The 15,273-nt window shown below is 38.6% G+C and overlaps 1 protein-coding gene across 4 annotated transcripts in view; it reads right to left on the bottom strand.

Annotated features, from left to right (window-relative positions):
* Positions 1–322: 322 nt before the first annotated feature.
* Positions 323–15,273, bottom strand: part of FAM221A (family with sequence similarity 221 member A) — a 24,624-nt gene continuing 9,673 nt past the window's right edge. The window contains exons 5-8 of one of the 4 annotated variants that reach the window (XM_077775346.1): positions 11,532–11,639; positions 6,338–6,420; positions 1,254–1,354; positions 323–610 (exon numbers count right to left, since the gene is read on the bottom strand). In XM_077775346.1, coding sequence (XP_077631472.1) covers positions 1,286–1,354; positions 6,338–6,420; positions 11,532–11,639 — 260 coding nt within the window. In that variant the 3' untranslated portion in view covers positions 323–610; positions 1,254–1,285. Of the gene's footprint in view, positions 611–950; positions 1,355–2,178; positions 2,217–6,337; positions 6,421–11,531; positions 11,640–15,273 lie in introns of those variants that run through there. The other 3 variants (XM_077775348.1, XM_077775349.1, XM_077775347.1) reach the window with 3 other exon arrangements.

Here is a 15,273-nt window from a genome sequence, read left to right on the forward strand (position 1 = left end):
CTAGATCAGAAAACAGGGTGAGCAATCCAGTAGTTACACAAGTGGATCTACAAATCAGATAACATCCTATCTGGCTGTCCTTCTATCTTGCCCCTTGGAAGATCATGATCTTAAACTCCTTCACAGATCCATGCCTTGGTATCCATGACAGAAGTTATCAGTACACCATTTACCACCAGCTATGGGGTCTTGATTGTCATCTGTCCGGTGAATTATCCAGTCACAGAATCCAAACCACAGGGTTTGCTTTCTAAGGCCATTCCTAGTAACCATCTTGACCTGCGTTTACCAGCCACTCAAAAGCAAAGCCTAAGACAAATACTCACATACAGGTGTTTATTTGAGAAGTAATCAGCGAGAAGGATCAGAAAGGGAGAAGTAGAGAAAGCTAACATAAGAATACATTATGGGGTTGGTCACTACTATGGGTGACTGGTGCTCAATCCCACAGGATTTTATGAGGAAGCTCATGAAAGGCATCTCAGAATTATCTTCCTAGGAGATGGAAGAGAGGATTTACCCATTAGTCAAGGGTGGTCACAAGGTCATTAATTCCCGCATATCTTTCATACATCTATGATGCATCCCAAGCCACAATGTCAGAGGATCCCTGGAGAAAAAAAGCAAGAGAGTCATGAAATGCTCCCAAGATGAAGTGCCATCAAATAAAATTTGTACTTTTGTCCATGAGAAGCTGTCAGAGTCTGCCTTGAAGTGTTTCACAACAGTAATAGAGTAAGAGGCGGGCCTGAGAGGATTTGAAGCGGCACACAGGAAGTGCCAATACAGTTATGTACAATCCATAGTTAACAAAACAACTCAGAAATCAGTAGACACCACTAGAAAATGATTATATAATTTAAAATACAGTTTTTTATTTAAAAACATAAATCAAGATTACAAAGTTTGGAAAATAAAAAATCAAGATTTTAACTTACTTTAAACAGTGGTCAGAACCCTCAATAACATATCTAATTTTCTAAATAGCCTTAAAAAGATAATTTATGACAGACTGAAAACAGTTACTGTATTTTCAGGTTTTGATTAATATGAAAATAACCTCATTTGTCAGGACAGATAAAAAGTATAGACAAGATACAAAATCATGAATTTTGACGAAAGAAATATAAAGTATTTTCACTTGTTTCAATAAATTAAGGAAACAACCAAAATGACATTTTTACATAGTAAAAGAAGTAAACAATTTGGGAGAAAATAAACTATTATTATATTTAAATAAACACAAACAAAACCTATCTGGATGATGGTCTTAATTGTATAGTCTTCATGAAGGTTTTGTACTCGATGGCAATGGTGCTTTTCCTTTCTGCTTAGCATCCTTTTCCATTTTTATCTGTAAAATTAAAATATCTGTTGATACAATAATTTGTAAAACATCCTAAAGAAAAAAAGGCTGTACACACCTGAGTTAGATTCATGTCTTATTTATCACAGCCATTTCACAGTTATTTAGCAATCATTAAGCTGTTAAATTCTAAAGCCAAAATCTAATAGTTAAAGGGACCTAATTACATTTTTTAAATTTTTTTATTTAATTTTTTTTGTTTATTTATTTTTGAGACAGAGACAGAGCATGAGCGGGGGAGGGGCAGAGAGGGAGGAAGACACAGAATCTGAAACAGGCTCCAGGCTCTGAGCTGTGATGTGAGCACAGTGCCCGATGCGGGGCTTGAGCCCACTCACCATGAGATCGTGACCTGAGCCGAAGTCAGATGCTTAACCGTCTGAGCCACCCAGGTGCCCACCAACTGCATTTTTAAACTAAGGTTTGATTTCAGCTTTACATAAGCATTTTAATAAAAATAACATATAGTGAATATTGCTTTGGAGAAAATTACTAACTGTAATTTAACTTTCCCTTAAAAACTGTTTTTTACAAAAGCCTACATACCTAACCTTACATACAGGCTATGCATATTCCCTACAGAATACACCTAATGCAGCTGAATTATCTCTGGAACACAGACTGCTTTAAGGACAGTTTCCTATAGTTCTCGTTTTTACATTTCCACAGTTACCTCCCTGAAGGCTGTTCTCCACTGTAACTGAGGCAAAGAAGAAGCTTGCATACCCTAGTAGTGGTTTTCTGACCTTTTAGAAACATTTAAACCCTTTCCATGGAAAAAAAAGGTCCCAGAGAACAGAAAGCCCACTTGCCTCTTATAATTCCCAGAGGCAGCACCACTGCCTTACCCCTGCAAAAGAAAGGGGGAGAAAATATGAGGCATGATAGGTAGAGGCAGGGCCTCCTACCCTCTAAGGTGATAGGAATAAAATCAAGAAATCAGAAGGGAACTATTACCCAACCTTATCAAATTGCAAATCATAACTTCCCAACAATAAAAACGTATATATTTCACCTTTGTCTCATCCCCATTTTTCCCTCTCTCCTCTTTGAGTTGGGTTAGGAACCTCATTCAGAAATCATACATTTAGGGGTACCTGGGTGGCTGAGTCGGTTAAGTATCTGACTTTGGTTCAGGTATGATCTCCTAGCTCATGGGTTCGAGCCATGCATTGGGCTCTGTGCTCACAGTATGGAGCCTGCCTGGGATTCTCTCTCTCCCTCTCTCTCTGCCCCCTCTCCCACTTCTTCTCCATCCCTCTCTCTGTCTCAAAAATAAATAAACTTTAAAGAAAAAAAAAGAAATCATACATCCATATCACTCTTATACACTGTATCAGGCAGCAGGTCATCTGAAGGATTTCCAAAGAATACCCTACACTAAGGCAAAGATTATAGGCTTTGGAGTCAGAGAAAAGAGTATTTGAATCTTTACCATTTATTAACTATTTGAGGCAAGCTATATAACCAATAATTTTCTCATTTGTAAAAAAAAAAAAAAAGGTCATAATAATAGGTGCTTTTCAGGGTTATTCTAAAGGTATAAATAAGATCATGTATCGACAAAGGAAACAACCCACAAAACTAACAGGCAACCAATGGAATGGGAAAAGATAGTTGCAAATGACATATCAGATAAAGGGTTAATATCCAGAATCTATAAGGAACTCACCAAACTACACGCCCGAAAAACAAACAACCCAGTGAAGAAATGGGCAGAAGATATGAACAGACACTTCTCCAAAGAGGACATCCAGATGGCCAACAGACACATGAAACGATGCTCAGCATCCCTCCTCATCAGGGAAATACAAATCAAAACCACACTGAGATACCACCTCACGCCAGTCAGAGTGGCTAAAATGAGCAAATCAGAGAACTCTAGATGCTGGCGAGGATGTGGAGAAACGGGCACCCTCCTACACTGTTGGTGGGAATGTAAACTGGTACAGCCCCTCTGGAAAACAGTGTGGAGGTTCCTCAGGAAACTAACAATAGAACTCCCCTATGACCCAGCAATAGCACTGCTAGGAATTTACCCAAGGGATACAGAAATGCTGATGCATAGGAGCACATGTACCCCAATGTTCATAGCAGCACTCTCCACAATAGCTAAAACATGGAAAGAGCCTAAGTGTCCATCAACAGATGAATGGATCAAGAAGATGTGGTTTATCTATACCATGGAATACTACATGGCAATGAGAAACAATGAAATCTGGCCATGTGTAGCAACATGGATGGACCTTGAGGGTGTTATGCTGAGCGAAATAAGTCAGGCAGAGAAGGACAAATATCATATGTTTGCACGTATAGGAGGATTAGGAGGAACTTGACGGAGGAACAAGGGGGAGAAGAAGGGCGGAAATGGTGGGGGAGAGGGAGAGAGGCAAACCATGAGAGACTCTTGAATGCTGACCAAAACTGAGGACTGATGGATGTGGGGGGGAAGAGGGGGATGGGCACGGAGAGGGGCACTTGTGGGGATGAGCACTGGGTGTTATATGAAAACCAACTTGACAATAAACTATTTGTAAAAAAAATAATAATAAAAATAAACATCTCTGTAAAAGCAAAAAAAAAAAAAAAGATCGTGTATATATCAAGACATAGGTACTTAATAAGCAGTCAACAAATCCTTTCCCCCTCGGTTAGGGCCAAGTGTTAGCTTCATGTAATATCACAAAAGAGAGAAAATGCTAAACAACCAAACAAAGCCAAAGCAGGGGTTCCTCACTTAAGATAGTACTTAGCAAATACCTCCACCTAATCTAGTGTCTGAAGAACAAAGATCTCGCCACCTTCCTTTTTGGTTTTTCAATGTCCTGGCGCTAACAGCAATAGCACCTTGCACCTAGTTGACCTTTGATAATTGTTTCCTTAATAAAATTCTCCTTCCTTGGGGATTAGAGACTAAGGGTCATTCACAATGGAAGAAAATAACTTGACCTAAGAAATAAAGAAGCAATGAAGCAACTCTTCAGTAATATATAAAAGTAGTTAGTAAACCATGTTACCACAGAGGCTTTAATTATCAAAGCCAACTCACATTTATCATAGATCCTTCCCCACACTAAATGTTACCAATGATTAGCAAAGGATTCAAGCAAAAACCAGACACAGACACTGCATTGCTTTCTAAAGGGGCCCGGACCCATTGGATTGAGCTTCCTAATTATCCCTTTTCCCTCAACAGTGCATCTCTTGGTTTTTTGGAGTAAAATGCAAGTACTAATAATGTGCATAGTGCATGTCAGCTCAGAGGAAGTTGTTTAGCTTTGAGCCTCTTAGTTTTTATACTCCATTAATCACACAGGCTGGAGAGTTTATAAGCTGTGTCCCATAAATCCATAAATCACACAAGCTGGAGAGTTATAAACTACATCTCATAAATCCATAGATTCTAGGCCTATTTATAATAAGCAGCCTGGATTGGCCAGGTATATCCTCTAAAATAATCACAGATAAGAACTTCCCCCATTATCTTCCCACAAGCAAATACCGACTGGCATGTTTTCAAGGTAGTCAACACTACCCAGGCTGCTGGAGTAGGTAAGGAAGGAGGTCTACAACCCTGTCCCTCATGAGCCTAGGACAAAAAACTAAAATTCAGCTGTGCAACTGTGTATTCCAAGAATGGAGATTGATTTAATTTAAAACGTCTATCCTTATATAGAAATAGCCTTTTCTTTCTTCACTCTGGCCATTTCATCTCCCTTCCTGAGATCCTACCACCACCTCTTTCCTTCAGATGGCAGTTTTCTAGTAAGGTAGCCACTAGCCACATGTGGCCTACTGAGCACTTGAAATGTGGCTGGTGTGACTGAGGAAAATAATTTTCAGTTTCAGTTTATTTAAATGTAGACTTATAGAGCCACATACGATGAATAGCTATAGCACTGGTATAGAACATTTGCATCACTGCAAAAAGTTCTAGTTCTTGCTCTGCCTTAAATCATATCCAGGACTCTCCCTCTCTACTTCAAAATTCCTCATCAGGAAAACCAATCTGATCTCTGCCCCCTCTCCTCTTGGAAGGTGAATTTATTTAATGGTCTTCTTTTACCAAACCTTCAGTTACTTAATAAGCTACAACAAAAAGTGACAAGTGTGTCTTTACTTTCATGTCACTTATTACCCAGTTGGAGAGAGAATAAATAGCCACAGAGCAACTATAAAATAATCCTAAGGAAAACACTTTGGGGAAGGTACCATATAGCTGGATACCATCCCCCATACCTCATCAAACCAACACACTTCCATCTGGCAATAAGCAAAAACAAAGCTCTCAAATATGAACATGGCCAGGGAACACGTCAAATGTGTAAGTATATGACATGTATGAAAGCGATGATCAATTAATGTTTACTTTTCTAATTTTCCATGGAGTATTTATTGAAAATTATGTGAAAGGCACTGTAGTTAATTCTGAGGAAAATATAAAGAGGAATGAAATACTGTTTAATCCTAAAGAGTTTATAGTGTGGTGAACTGATGAAAACTATCACTAGTGAAAAGCTGGGAAAACATCAGCACTACAGTTGTTGAGCTCTGGGAATCGCTAACATACATTTATGTTTCGTGTTTGGTTTCTTAAAAAGACTAACGGATGATTTTAATTTGGGTCTAGATATACCTTGAATGCACTGAGAAGAAATATTACATATTAAGAATTCAAGAGACATGTTATTTAGAAATCTGCTGATGGTTGATGTTTATTATTGATGATTTTATTTATATATTTAGTCAATCTTTATGACCTTCATAAATTAACTAGTGTATTAGGTATCATATTATTCATTCATCCCGTTTCTCTCTGAATCATTCTAAATAAGCCTCAAGGCCTAATACCAGCTATAAGTAGAGACCTTATAAATTCTTTTCAATGATGCTCCACAATAGATATGTAAATCTACTGTGTCTTTGTCACAAGTAAATGCTTACTGTAAGCGGATTTCCCCACAGACTTACCCTTTCTTGGTATCGTCTTTCAAAGAAAGCCATATCATCCTCTTCAGGTCTCTTTAAGGAAGCAACTTGACCACTTGTACCTACTAATAAGGAAAAAGAAATCTAAGTAATATATTTATGTAATTATAAACTCTCCCGAAATTAAAAAAAAAGAAAGAAAACTTTCCTCTTACCAATGATGAATTCTTATTTTTCAAACCAGAGTGGTCTAAATGGTAATTAATCCTACTACCTAATTATGTTTTTAGAATGCAGAGCATTGTAAGACAAAGTAATTTTTATTGGCAAACACTCTTCTAATGTCCAACTGGTTCATCTTAAATAATACCATGCAGTTACTTCACATAAGAGCACACTAAGCTTTCTTCAACTACATTTTAAATTTTATAGTGAAACTAGAAATTCATGTAACACCATAACCGATAATGCACAGAATTACAGAAGGTCTTTGCTAGGGTCTGAATGTTTGTTTTCCCCTCAAATTCCTATGTGGAAATCCTAAAGTGAGATGGTCTAAAGTGGAAATCCTAGTGAGATGGTCTTAGGAGGTGGGGGTCTTAGGGAGGTGCTTAGGTCATGAGTGTGGAATCCTTACGAATAGGACTGGTGCCCTTACAGAGATTCCACAGAGATCCCTCACCTCTTCCACTACATGAGGACACAATGAGAAGGGGCCAGCCATGAATCAGGAAGAGGGCCTTCACCGGAAGACAACCATGCTGGCACCCTGGTCTTGAATTTTCCTGCCTCCGAACTATTAAGAAATACATTTTTATTTATAAGCTACACAGCCTGTGGTATTTTGTCATAGCCACCTGAATGGACTATGGCAGTTTGTTTAAGCAATCAAGATACTACCTGCTTTGAAACTTTCAAAACAAAAATAGTTTTAACCATTTTCCAAAGTATTCACTTTTTAGAGAGAGAGAGAGAAAGAACAGGGGCTGGGCAGAGGGAGAGACAGAATCTTAAGCAGGCTCCATGCTCAGCACAGAGCCCGACACAGGGCTAGATCCCACAACCCAGGGATCGTAACCTGAACCAAAATCAAGAGTCGGATGCTCAACCAACTGAACCACCCAGGCACCCCTTTGGTATTCACTTCTTAAAACTAAACAAGCACTAGATTATATTGTGAAAGGAATTTAAAATTGCTTCAGGAAGGAAAATTAGGTTTTCATAAAGAAAACACTAAGTGTACAAGGAGCCTACTTTCGTGAGAGTCCACCTTCATTTCAGGTGAATGTACTGTTTGGGTCCTTCCATATCCAGGGAAGAATATTAACCTGAACACATGTTCTAGTTTTTTTTTTTTTAATTTCATAGTTTATCATCAAGTTGGATTCCATGTAACACCAGTGCTCATCCCAACAAGTGCCTTCCTCCATGCCCATCACCCCCCTTTCCCTCTCCCCAACACCTTCAGCCCTCAGTTTGCTCTCAGTATTCAAGAGTCTCTCATGGTTTGCCTCCATCTCCCCAAATATTTTTCCACTTCTCTTTCCCCATGGTCCTCCGTTAAGTTCCTCCTAATCAACCTATATGTGCAAACATATGGTATCTGTCTTTCTCTGACTTATTTTGCTCACCATAACACCCTCAAGTTCCAACCATGTTCCTAAAAATGACCAGATTTCATTCTTTCTCATTGCCATGTAGTATTCCATTGTATAGATAAACCACATCTTCTTGATCCATTTGTCAGTTGATGGACACTTAGGCTCTTTCCATGTTTTAGCTATTGTTGAGTGTGGGAGCCCGACAGTGACCACAAGAAAGCGTGGTTAGGGACGCGGGGACGTGCCTGCACACAGGGCTCCCTGCCTGGGCAAAGCATGCCTGCAAACAGGATGCTCTGCCAGGAGGCCTGCACACAATATCCAAGTTTAATGGTCCGCTCGCAAACGAGGGAACATGCCCTCCTTGGAAGTAAGGAGAAGGCTGGAATTGTGGGCAGGCCTCTTAGTAAACATGTTGTGGTCGCTTCCTCCCTTTGCTCCCCCCTGTCCTTGAAATGTGTTTGACTACTTGCCCTTAATTGGTAAAGGAATGCATCTTGTAGGTTTCAGTTTGTATCCAGTTACCGGGGTATAAAATAAACCGCAAGAGGGGCTTGCATAGAATTGTTCCTCCGGCCGGAGTTGTGTCTGTGTCTGTCCTTTGTGTGTGTCTTGTCCTTTGTGTCATTTCGTCCGCAACATTGAGAGGGCTGCTATGAACATTGGGGTCCATGTGCTCCTATGCCTCAGCATTTCTGTATCCCTTGGGTAAATTCCTAGCAGTGCTATTGCTGGGTCATAGGGGAGTTCTAGTGTTAGTTTCCTGAGGAACCTCCACACTGTTTTCCAGAGGGGCTGCACCAGTTTACATTCCCATCAACAGTGTAGGAGGGTGCCCATTTCTCCACATCCTTGCCAGCGTGTATAGTCTCCTGATTTGTTCATTTTGGCCACTCTGACCAGCGTGAGGTGGTATCTCAGTGTGGTTTGATTTGTATTTCCCTGATGATAAGTGACACTGAGCATCATTTCATGTGTCTGTTGGCCATCTGGATGTCCTCTTTGGAGAAGTGTCTGTTCATGTCTTCTGTCCATCTCTTCACTGGATTCTTTGTTTTTCAGGTGTGGAGCTTGGGGAGTTCCTTATAGCTTTTGGATACTAGCCCTTTATCTGATATGTCATCTGCAACTATCTTTTCCCATTCCATCGGATGCCTATTAGTTTTATTGATTGTTTCCTTTGCCGTGCAGAAGATTTTATCTTGATGAGGTCCCAATAGTTCAATTTTGCTCGATTCCCTTGCCTTTGGGGATGTGTCAAGTAAGAAGCTGCTGTGATTGAGGTCAAGGAGATTGTTAGCTACTTTCTCCTCTAGGGTTTTGATAGTTTCCTGTCTCACATTCAGGTCCTTTATCCATTTTGAGTTTATTTTTGTGTGTGGTGTGAGAGAGTGATCCAGTTTCATTCTTCTACATGTTACTGCCCAGTTCTCCCAGCACCATCTGTTAAAGAGGCTATATTTTTTCCATTGGATACTCTTTCTCGCTTTGTCAAAGATTAATTGGCCGTACATTTTTGGGTCCAATTCTGAGATCTCTACTCTGTTCCACTGGTCTATGTGTCTGTTTTCGTGCCAATACCATACTGTCTTGATGATGACAGCTTTGTAGTAGAGGCTAAAGTCTGGGATGGTGATGCCTCCTGTTTTGGTTTTCTTCTTCAGTATTACTTTGGCTCTTCGGGGTATTTTGTGATTCCATACAAATTTTAGGATAGTTTGTTCTAGCTCTGAGAAGAATGCTGGTGCGATTTTGATTGGGATTGCATTGAATGTGTAGATTGCTTTGGGTAGTAATGACATTTTAACTATATTTATTCTTCCAAACCAGGAGCATGGAATGTTTTTCCATCTCTTTGTGTCTTCCACAATTTCCTTCATAAGTTTTCTATAGTTTTCATCATATAGATCTGTTATATCTTTGGTTAGGTTTCTTCCTAGGTATTTTATGATTTTTTGTGTAATTGTGAATAGTATCAGTTTCTTGATTTCTCTTTCTGTTGCTTCATTGTTGGTGCATAAAAATGCAACCGATTTCTGTACATTGATTTTGTATCCTGCAACTTTGCTGAATTCATGGATCAGTTCTACTAGGCTTCTGGTGGAGTCTGTCGGCTTTTCTATGTAGAGTATCATGTCCTCTGCGAAAAGTGAGAGTTTGACTTCTTCTTTGCCAATTCTGATGCCTTTTATTTCTTTTTGTTGTCTGATGGCTGATGCTAGGACTTCCAGCACTATGTTAAACAATAGTGGTGAGAGTGGACATCCCCGCCATGTTCCTGATTTCAGGGGGGAAAGCTCTCAGTTTTCTCCCATGGAGGATGATGTTAGCTGAGGGCTTCTCATAGATGGCTTTTATGATGTTTAAGTAAGTTCCTTCTATCCTGACTTTCTCAGGGATCTTTATTAATGATATGTTACCATTTATCCAGTAAAACAATAGTTTACCACTTTTATCAAGGTGACTATCAGAAATGAGAAGCCATATGCTACACTTGCTGAAAAAAAAGTTTTCAAGACCTTGGGCCACTGTATCATTTGAGGATCACACTATAGACGCATCTTTAAAATCCAGCTCTAGTATAACTTTCATTAGCACTCTAGAACTCATAATAATGAGTCTTTCTAATAATGAAAAGTCTTTGGCTGGTCACACCTTTCTCTGTGCCTCGGACACCTATACTCAGTCAAAACTGAAGCTTAATTACATCAGCAACAATTATATCAACCTGGAAAGTTGATATAATTGTGTCCTTTTTCTTGGTTTATATTTCTTACTTCTATCTATATTTTAGCATTACTTTGTTATGTGTTGTCTTTATAAGCAGCCCTAAAATCCCTTGTGGAGAAAGTCGGGATATGTGAAAACATTGTATGAAATTACCAAAAAAAAAAAAGAAAATTCTCATTTTAAAATATTTGTAAATATTAAATACCTAATGCACCTTAAAAATTCCTTCTTCAGGGCACCTGGGTGGCTCAGTCGGTTAAGCATCTGACTTCAGCTCAGGTCATAATCTCATGGTCTATGAGTTCAAGCCTCACATCAGGCTCTGCATTGACACCTCAGAGCCTGGAACCTACTTCGGATTCTGTATCTCTCTCTCTCTCTCTGCCCTCCCCTACTTGTGCTCTGTCTCTCTCTCAAAAATAAACATTAAAACAAATTCCTTCTTCAATGTTTTAATAAAGGAAATAGAATACAAGTGCTTGAAAATAAAACTTATGTATATATAATGTATATGTATAACTTGTATGTATATGCATAATTTATAAATGACAAAACATTGCTAACTTATACTAATATATACAGGATTACATCCTGATTGGGAAAGCCTGAAGGATCAAAGCAGACCACCAGAAGGCTCTCTTGTTCAGACATCAAAGCAATAACATGCAAGAATAAGGTTTTAAAACTTCAAATTATTGAATTATTAGAATACTCATAATGCTCAGGTTTTGCAATTTTGCCCCCAAAAAGGAAGTTTCTTGCTTTTTTCTCAGTGCATGGGGAATATAAAAGTAAAGTGATAACCAAATTGTGGTAATACTGAGGAAAAAAAGATCTAGAAAATGAAATCAATCGACATTCTTATTTACCACATCCAAAAATATTTGGCAATTTCTTTTCATTACCATCTGTTAGTGTTTCTGGAGAAGAACTAGATGATGCTTGAAATGCTTTTAGAAATGGGTGGTCCATGGATGTAACTGGAGAGTCTAAAAACTCCACTGAAGGTGTACCTGATAACAAAAGATATGAAGAATAAAAATTAAATCTCTATGTTAGGATACAAAAAAGTTATTTCCATGCAAAATAAATTAAAACCTCAGCAGAATTATAAAATTCCTTTCTATAAAAATGAAATATTTATTTAAATGTTTATTAGCCATATAAAGGGAATTAGGTAAAAGTATTTTTTTTATTTCTCGGAGATCTTTTTCACAGACAAAAATTATGCATGAATAGAACTATATCAAAGAGATTTCAAACCTTAATAGAGTCACAAAAAACACTATCAAAAGCAAGACATTCATGGGGCTTGGGTGGCTCAGTTAGTTAACCATCCGACTTCAGTTCAGGTCATGATCTTGTGGTTCATGGGTTCGAACCCCAAGTCGGACTCTGTGCTGACAGCTCAGAACCTAGAGCCTGCTTCAGATTCTGTCTCCTTCTCTCTCTGCCTCTCCCCCACTTAACATGCTTATGCTCCCTCACCCTCTCCATCAGCACCTGGGTGGCTCAGTTGGTTAAGCATCTGACTCTTGGTTGTGCCTCAGGTCATGATCTCGTGGTTTGTGGGTGCCCCATATCAGGCTCTGTGCTGACAGTGCAGAGCCTGCTTAGGATTCTCTCTCTAAATAAACAAACAAACAAACAAACAAACTTTAAAAAAAATTTTTTTTTAAAGATTCTCTAACTCTACCCTTCTCCCCTGCCTACACACTCTCTCTCTGAAAAATAACAGTATATAAAATATCAATTCTTCCTACATTAATCTATACATTCAATGAGTTATCAACTAAATAATAGAATATTTTGTAATAATAGAATGTTTTCAAAAAATAATGCCAAAGTTCTGAAAAAATTAGAGAGTAAGTCAGGAAAATTCTTTTTTTAATTTTTTTAATTTTTTTACTTATTTTTGAGAGACAGAGAGATAGAGCACTAACAGAGGAAGGGCAGAGCGAGAGGGAGACACAGAATCTGAAGCCGCCTCCAAGTTCTGAGTTGCCAGCACAGAGCCAGGGCTCTGACATGGGGCTCGAACTTGTGAACCATGATATCATGACCTGAACCAAGTCAGATGCTCAACCCAACTGACCACCCAGATGCCCAAGGAAAATTGTAGTCATAAATATTAACTTATTATAAAGTTAGAGTATTGAAAACAATATGATTATTGCACAGAAATAGACAACAATGAGTCAGAGGATTAAGCTCAGAACAATTTCTGGGTTGGACCGAAAACTACAACTTACTAGCTGAATAACAAAGAACAAGATACTGCACTTCTCTGTGCAGAGTTTCCTTATCTGCAAAATAAAAGTAATAATAGTACCTAACTCAGAGTTATAAGGAAGACTAAATGAGTTAATAGATGTATAGAGGCTGGAAAGCCTCCCGGCAGTACAAAGCTGCAATCATCATCAACAACATCATTATTATCATTATATTTTTGTCACTTGTAACTGGATCTTCTGTAACTATTTTGTGAGCTTAATACAATCATGCACCCAGGAAAACTGAAGTATGTTTTACTTAAGGAATTTAACAAGCTAGTTATAAAATTACCTAGAAGAGAAAATGCATAGATATATCAAGGGAGTATTGAAACACACACACATACACACACACAAACAGGAGGAGTTTACCATACCAAACATCAAAACACACTATGAGGAATAAGAATTAAAAATAGGTAATATTGACACAAGATACACAAAGAGGCCAATGCCACAAAAACAGTGAGTATGACAGAATATGAGAAAGATAAAATTTCAAATAACTAGGGAAAGAATGGTGTTTGGATAACTTGCCACCAATTTGGACAAAACCTGAAGTTATACATAACTCACACTTTCCCAAAAAAATGTATTCCAAATACATCAAAAAGCTAAACATAAAAACAAAAAAATTAAGTATTAAAATAAAATGAAGGTAAACATAATTATAAAATTGCCTCCAAAATTTAAAAACTGTATTAAAAAAAAACAAAAAACAAGGGGCACCTGGGTGGCTCAGTCAGTTAAGCATCTGACTTTGGCTCAGGTCATGAACTCATGGTTCATCAGTTCAAGCCCTGCATCGGGCTCTGTGCTGACAGCTCGGAGCCTGGAGCCTGCTTTGGATTCTGTCTGTCTGTCTGTCTGTCTCTCTCTCTCTCTCTCTCTCTGTCCTTCCCCTTCTTTTGCTCTCTGTCTCTCAAAAATAAATAAGTAAACATTAAAAAACAAACAAACAAATGACTGATTGGAAGAAAATATCTGCAAAATAAATGGCAAAAGATCAGTACACAGAATATAGCAGATTTCCTATAAATAAATAAGAAAAGATGAAAACATAAAAGTGAACAAAGTATACAAACAGGTAAGTATAGAAAGTAAAATGGCCAATCAATAAATATGAGAAGACTCTCATCTCACTAATAGCCAGGAAAACCAAACTGAAACAATAACATTTCACATGTCAGACTGGCAAAAAATTAGGCTTAACGATATCAATGAGCAGCATAAATGTGAGAAACAGGGAAGCTAAAAAATCACTAGAGGAAGTATGAACAAGTGAGGCATTTTTGGAAGGCAATTTGACAGCATGTATTAAATATCACACACTTCGACCCAACAATTATTCTACTTCTCTGTATCTACCTTAGCCTCAAATTTATGTAGTATACAAGGAAGTAAGTTCAAGGATGTTTTTGGCAGGATTGTAAAGGCAAAAACCAAAAGGCAAACCATCTCAATTCCATGCACAAGGTTTAGAAAATCTCACAAAGCGCCATGATTGAAGGGGGCCTGACCAGCAATCAGGGCTGAGAAGGCAAGGTCAGCCCCATGCACTTGCCTTTTACAAGGAAATGCTCCCAAGAATTGTAAATATGTACATTTGTCTGCCTGTGCGCCTTGAGTACAGCATTGTTGATTTATTAAAAGCAAAAAGTCTCTGGGGCACCTGGGTGGCTTAGTCGGTTAAGCGTCCGACTTTCGCTTAGGTCATGATCTCGCGGTTCCTGGGTTCGAGCCCCGCGTCGGGCTCTGTGCTGACTGCCAGCTCAGAGCTTGGTGCCTGTTTCGGAGTCTGTGACTCCCTCTCTCTCTATGCCCCTCCCCTGCTCACGCTGTCTCTCTCTCTCCTAGAAATAAATAAAACATTAAAAAAAAAAAATTAAAAAAAAAAATAGGGGCACCTGGGTGGCTCAGTTAGGTGATCAACTTTGGCTCAGGTCTTCAGCTCAGGTCATGATCTCATGGTTCATGAGTTTGAGCCCCATGTCAGACTCTGTGCTGACAGCTGGGAACCGGGAACCTGCTTCAGATTCTGTGTCTCCCTCTCTCTCCCCCTCACCCACTCATGCTGTCTCTCCTTCGAAAATAAACATGAAAAATAAATAAATAATTTAAAAAATAGATAGGAACCATATTCTCCCCAATCCTATTCAACTCAGAAGACTCAGAAAAAGAAGAATCCAGCTACCTTCAATAGTTCAAGATATTTCCAACTGAACTTTCCCTATATTACTTCGCTTTCATGTACGCAAGCAGTGTGTGCATACATTGTTATAAACGTGATAACATGTACATGCATGCATAGACATATGCACATAAAGACCTAAGGGTATTTCCAAAATGAGATGGCTATAATGGCCCCCCCCTA

Source organism: Crocuta crocuta, unplaced genomic scaffold, assembly GCF_008692635.1.
Source record: "Crocuta crocuta isolate KB4526 unplaced genomic scaffold, BGI_CrCroc_1.0 scaffold197, whole genome shotgun sequence".
NCBI classification, from domain to species: domain Eukaryota; kingdom Metazoa; phylum Chordata; class Mammalia; order Carnivora; family Hyaenidae; genus Crocuta; species Crocuta crocuta.